The 6,567-nt window shown below is 36.8% G+C and overlaps 1 protein-coding gene across 1 annotated transcript; it reads left to right on the forward strand.

Annotated features, from left to right (window-relative positions):
- The first annotated feature begins 3,594 nt into the window (after window positions 1-3,594).
- Window positions 3,595-6,035, forward strand: LOC110268066 (uncharacterized). The gene is made up of 7 exons (XM_088487349.1): window positions 3,595-3,693; window positions 4,341-4,427; window positions 4,479-4,556; window positions 4,735-4,796; window positions 5,258-5,378; window positions 5,511-5,732; window positions 5,841-6,035. Exons 1-7 carry the CDS (start codon window positions 3,595-3,597, stop codon window positions 6,033-6,035), a joined length of 864 nt encoding a protein of 287 aa, XP_088343475.1.
- The last annotated feature ends 532 nt before the right edge of the window (window positions 6,036-6,567 follow it).

Consider the following 6,567-nt stretch of genomic DNA (forward strand, 5'->3'; position numbering starts at 1 on the left):
AATGAGCACAGATATATTTAAATGACAAATAAAATAAATAAATAACTATAAAATAAACTTTTGGCAAGGTATGAGAAATTGGAAGTCCAGTCTAGTTATCCTTATCAATGATGATGAAAACTGAATCTTAATTCCACTTAGTTAACCTTTGCTATAACAAGGGAAGATCAAGCGACTAATTAGTTAGTTCTTTGAATCCTAGTTAATTCCTAAGAAAAGATTGGGATTATTGAAGATCAATTCAATTAGCAAGGATAACAATTATCAATTATGCTATTGAGTTGGATAATTCCTGAGTTACTTATTTCTTAACCAAGACCAAAAGGGAAAATATCTAAATTACATTAAAAGTATTCATATAAATAAAGCAAAGCAAAATTAAGTCTGAAAATACCTCGAATTGCATTCACAAAAGAACTTAAATCTGACATACAAATTAAATTGGAGAAATAAATAAAAAGAACATTGAACCTGGGATTGAGAGTCACTCCTAAAACTAAGAGAAGTCCTAAATCCTAATCCTAAGAGAGAGGAGAGAACCTCTCTCTCTAAAAACTACATCTACTCCTAAAATTGTGAATATGAAAGCCTTCTTTTGAATGAATGGATTCCCCCACTTTATAGCCTCTAATCTATGTTTTCCGGGCCGCAAACTGGGTCGAAAACAGCCCAGAAATCGCTGGAGAAGAATTCAAACACGCTGATTTCCGTCACTGCGATGCGGCCACATGGAGCACACGGTCGCGTCGCCTAGCGTCAGGGAAACTATGGCATATTATATATCAAATCGAAGCTCCAAACGTTAGCTTTCCAACGCAACTAGAACCGCGTCGTTTGGACTTCTGTAGCTAAAGTTATAGCCGTTTGAGTGCGAAGAGGTCAGGCTGAACAGCTTAGCAATTTCTCCAACTTCTTGTATTCCTTCCACTTTTGAATGCTTCCTTTCCATCCTCTGAGCCATTCCTGCCCTGTAATCTCTGAAATCACTTAACACACATATCAAGGCATCTAATGGTGATAAGAGAGGATTAATATTTGCAATTATAAGTCCAAAGAAGCATGTTTTCAATCAAAGCACATAATTAGGAAGGCAAATGTAAAACCATGCAAATAGTATGAATAAGTGGGTAAAGAGTTGATAAAATCCACTCAATTAAGCACAAGATAAACCATGAAATAGTGGTTTATCAACTTCCCCATACTTAAACATTAGCATGTCCTCATGCTAAGCTCAAGAGAAGCTATAAAGGAGTGAAGAGGAATGATAGAATGTATGAAATGCAACCTATCTAGATGAATGTAACTACATGCAAAATGTTTCCACCTACTTAGTTAAAAGTAAACAAATCTTTCATGAGGAAATATGAACTGGATTTCACTAATTCAAATAATGAAAATGAAGCACAAATAGACTTGCAAGAAGAAAATAGCTCATGAAAGCAGGGAACAAGGGATTGAGCATCGAACCCTCACTGGTAGTGTATACACTCTAATCACTCAAGTGTTTTAGGTTCGATTCTCTCAATTCTCTACTAACCTTGCTTTCTAAGGCTTGCTCTTCATCTAACAATCAACATAAATTTAATGCATAAATACACAAATCAAGAGGTCTTTTAAGGGTTGTAATGGGGTTAGGGTCAAGGTAGGATTGTATTTGGCCAAGTGGACTAAAATTTGAATCCTTAATTAACTTAAACTTTCCACCTAACTTTTAGACAATCCATGTAATCATAATACCACCCCTAACTATCCATTAACCATGTTTCCACGTATTCATGCATCCTAATTTTAAGTACAGTACATATGCATTGCTTTCACCATTTACTTTGGGGAATTTTGTCCCCTTTTTCTTATTTGTTCTTTTTCTTTTCTTTTTTTTTAATATATATTTTTTTCTTTTATTTTTCTCAATGCACACTACAAGAAAAATACCCTTTCAGCCACACTTTTTTTATGCTACATTTGGTATGAATAGGCTACGCTTTTCTCCGTGTTGCCTTTTTATATGAGAAAAGGATACACAATTGTGGCATCATTTAAAAAGTGTAGCCTTAAGTATTTTAGAAATCACTTATAAAATGTAGCCTTATCTAAATATCTATAAATACACTTTTCTCATCTAAGGGAACGCTTGTAAAGAGTAGCTTATTTTTTCTGTTTCGGGTGCGCTTTTAAAATGTCTCCTAATATGGGAATCCTCAATAAACACTTAGTAAAAAAATTTGTTGGCCCTCCCCCTCACTCACGCAGTAGTGCAGCACACACTCTTATCCTCACTCAACATACACAAACACGAAAGAGAGAAGAAATCAGAGAGGAGAAGGGAAGGAAGGAAAGAGAGGACGACGCCGTCTAGGGCTCCGTTGCCGTCGCCGTCGTCGTCGAGCGCCAGTGAGAGAGAGAGCTCGAGGATGAGAGGAAACGCGATGGAGGAGAGAAAAAGGAGGTGATTCGTCGCCGCTGAAGCTCCACCACCACTGCTAGGGCTTGTTTAAGTCGTCGTTCTGCCACCGTCGGGCTTCTGTGCCCCCGCCGACGAGCTCGAAGGGAGGAAGGAGGGATGTATCACCGCCTTCGTGCTCTGTCGCGGCGCTGCCGTCGATTGGAGCTCGCCGCTGAGCTGCTGCACCGTCTCCAAGCCATTGCGTCGCCGCTCATCTCTTCACTGTCACTGCTCAACACCATCGTCGTATCCTCTGTCACCAAGTAAGCATTCTCTATTCTGTATCCTTTCTTTCTTGCTCATTCTCTAACTCGCTCTCACTTTGTAGTTCGAAGGTGTGTATGATTTTGATAGTGATGATGAACTGCAATGGCTAATTGAGATACAGAAGGTATGTATCAATTTTCAATTGGTTCTGTGAATTTTTGGGGGTTTTGGGTTCTAATTCTAGGTTTTCTAATTTTGGGGGTTTCGCCTTCTGATTCTCAATTTGTTATGATTCCTTTCTGTGTTTGGCATAAACGGAAGCAATAGGTGCTGGAAATTTCATACGTGCGTGCTAAACTAGGAAAATCATTCTGTAGGAAAGTGTCGAGCTGCAGGAGTTTTCATTGGGTTCATGCCCTCCTAGTGTGGGTCTTCAAGGGATGCGTTGGTCAACTATGTTGATCAAGTTTTACTTCCTTCATATTTCAATATTATAACCTGAAAAATAGTAGTTTTAGATATTTTATTAAGAATATTTGACATGATTAGGTTTTAATTCATGATATCGCTATATCATGAATTATTTTTCCACATGGTTTGAGCTAAAGTTGTTCCTGTGAAATCACATGAATGAATTTTTATCATAAATCTTGATGGTTCTAAGTGAATGAATTGCTCAAGTTTCCAACTGCACTTTGCCAGCTTCAATGAGTAATCAACATTATGTTCCATTTTAGTTTTCTCTTGCACCATCTTTTAAGTGATCCATCTCTACTAGTCCTAGAAGCTGTGCATTCTTTTATACATTGAGAGGGGTTTGTTCTTGTTTGAGATTCAATGTGTTGAATCTGAGGCATATGCACACAATTGACATATTTTTTTATGTACTTGGAATTAATCAAAATCCTCTTGAACTTGTTGCAGTATTCAGGTGGTTGCACGAAATGGCTAAAATCCGCATCGCCATCATCTTATTGGGGCTCTGCCTAGTATGCAATTCGGCAGGATTTTATTCAGACACAAATGAAATGACCATTTTCTTGGTATTTCACAGCGAGTCCTAAAACTGGGTTTAGATTGGGACACAAATGAAATGAGTATTTTGATGTTTGCTAAGCTTACAAAGCCATTGATCGGAACTGTTGGGATTGTGATTAATAGTCTTCATATCAAGGTTGATGTGTGTAAAAGCAATGTCCACATTTTGAATTTTGAAGAAGCAAATTTAGAGAAAAAGAAAACATGTGGATATCTTATCTTTACTTCTGGGGCTATGAACTATTGAACTGATTTTCATGCATTAATTAAAAACATGGTTTGGTACTTCATCTTTTTGTTATTAAAATTCATATTCATTTTGCAGCTTCTATTTACACCAATCCTAGATGGAAAAGCACTTTTGTATTCATTTGTATCCTAAATGGCCTGGTGTTTCTTCTTGGCTGGTGTGTTTCTACTACATTTGATTTAATATAATTGTTGTAAGAAAAATAATAAAATTTGAGTTGTGCTATTTTCCATAAATGACTTCTGTTTGCGGTGCTTTTGTAGAAAGAATATGAACTTCGGTTTTGATGCAACTCTTAGAAATTGTAATGCATTGTGGATTATGAAGCTGATTCTATGTAAATGGATATCAGCTTGATGCCTTTCTTGTAATCATGCTTATTTTGAATTTAAATTTTTGTAGAGAAAGCTTTTTGTGAGAGCCATTCAAGAGCTATGGCAGTGGTGGTCGCAGTTATTGCGTGTGGTGGTGGATACAGAGGAGGAGGAGGCGGTGGTGATGGTGCTTGCTACAGCTGCGGTGGTAGGTACAACGGCGGAGGCGGTGGTGGAAGCTGTAACAACTGTGGGTATTCTGGGCTTTTGCAAGGGACTACCCAACAAGCTCTCGCTGAAAAATGTAAGTATACACTTTAATTTCTCTGATCATTATGTTGTGTTTGAAAAATAGTGGTTTTGCAGAATCTTGTGTCTTTCAAGTAGGATTGATTGAAAATTTTTGGTACCTTATTGGTTAAAAAATGATTTTAAAACTGAATTTTTGGTTAATTGTAATGATTTTAAAACTGAATTTTAAGATTGAGAAAATGACTCGTAGAGCACAGGAGCAATTTCAGATGGTTTTAGAGGAGAAAAGCAGGTTATCTCTCTTTGTTTTTATCTTTATTTTCTTATTATTTATGTTTTATTTTCTGTCTTTAATCTTTTTGTTACTTTGAATATATTGGGTATTGGATTAGAGTAGCCATAAATAAGAAGAAAATAACATGAAGCTAGGATAAAAGATAAGATGCACAATAATTTCTGTTCGTGTGTTATTCCCAAACATAATATGAAAATTGCACGAAGTATTAGAGACATATTCTCCTGTGTCCCGATCCAATTCTTTATTGCCTCTAACAAGAATTTCCAGGGTAGGGATCTTCTTGAACCACATTTCATGAGATGTGTAGTTTAATGCAGTTATTGTGCCCCAAGGGGAAATTTTCCACCGTTTTTAAGCAGATGAACAAACTTCGAATATCTTATTAAATTTTTCGGTTAACTTAGAAAGGCATAGAAGGCTCATTTACAGATTCCTGTTTCTTGTTGATCTTTCAGATTTGCATTCGATGTTGATCTTGATGGTCCAAAAGTTAGAATTCCTCTCAGATCTCGTGGTTCAGCCAGATGTGATAGTCATTTTCTTTTGGACTTTGGTCATTTTACACTACACACTGCGGTATGCTGCTTGAGTTGTGGGAAATTGAGTTGCACTTTTGAGCTGTGGGGAATTGAGTTGCACTTTTGTTGTTTGGCCTTTTTATTGACAACGTTATTTGGCCTTCTCTTGTATGATTTGGTGTTTTTACAGGAAAGCCAGTCTGATGAGCAGAGGCATAATCTTTATTCTCGATTTTACATATCAGGACGTGATTTTGCTGCCTTTTTTACGGACTGTGGCTCTGATTTTGGGAGTTGTAGTTTGGTTAAACCAACTCATGATAGTCAAATAATAAGCTCACCATGGGCCAAAGAAGCTGATAATGTGTATTCTGTCATTGATAGGTGTGGAATGGCAGTACTTGTTAATCAGGTTTGTCTGTCGTGTACTTATCAAAACTGTACTACAGTAATGATCTGCATCGCATTTTTGTTGAGCATAATTTGTTCTTATCCTGTTTGTGCCTCTGGTTTTCTGAAGATTAAAGTGCCTCATCCAAGTTACCCATCGACATGTATATCCATTCAAGTGCTAAATCTTTGCATTCACTTTTCACCAGAGAGATTTTGTAGAATCATGGAACTGCTGAGCATATTGCCAAGACTATGGAAACATGTAATCAGCCTACACCTGATAGTTTACACTCCAAACTTGCTCCTTGGAGTCGTGATCTAGTTGTTGATGGTAGAATCCTAGTTTGGAAGGTACTTCTACAAACCTTTTAAAAATGTTTCCGTTAGCGATTATATTTGAGGTAATAACTTTTTTTGTTAAATCAGAAACCTAAATAGCCCTCATCTTACAGGGAATTGGGAATTTAGTTGCTACGTGGCAAACATGTTTTCTGGTGCTTTCGGGGTCATATCTTTATGTATTTGAAACTGCAGAGTCTCAGAGTTACCAGCGATACCTAAGGTTTTAAACCCAACCCTCCTCCTCCTTTCCTGTTTTAGAACTTTGATATTATTTCCTATTTTAAATTGAAGAGAAGAGAATAAGAAAACATTTATATGGAGAGTGAAATATAGAAATATACTCCAAAGTAGGATGGCCAGTCCATTTGCATGTCCGAAATGGGAACTTCGTTAAAAGTTCAAACAATCATGATGCAGTAATGTAAAGAGGACAGTTACTGATGAGAGAGGCATCATGGTTTATATTGGCATTTTTTTCTCTTTGAAAATACATCAAGTGGTTTATTTTAAAC

Source organism: Arachis ipaensis, chromosome B10 (genome assembly GCF_059453495.1).
Source record: "Arachis ipaensis isolate K30076 ecotype BB chromosome B10, ASM5945349v1, whole genome shotgun sequence".
In the NCBI taxonomy this organism is placed as follows: Eukaryota; Viridiplantae; Streptophyta; class Magnoliopsida; order Fabales; family Fabaceae; genus Arachis; species Arachis ipaensis.

What these genes read in the sequence shown, in the direction of transcription:
- LOC110268066 (XM_088487349.1), top strand. Translation starts at nt 3,595, where the DNA reads ATGGCTAAAATCCGCATCGCCATCATCTTATTGGGGCTCTGCCTAGTA. An exon ending in ACAAGCTCTCGCTGAAAAAT is followed by an intron (nt 4,557 to 4,734) that starts GTAAGTATACAC and finishes CTGAATTTTAAG; the next exon opens with ATTGAGAAAATGACTCGTAG. An exon ending in TGGCAGTACTTGTTAATCAG is followed by an intron (nt 5,733 to 5,840) that starts GTTTGTCTGTCG and finishes GGTTTTCTGAAG; the next exon opens with ATTAAAGTGCCTCATCCAAG.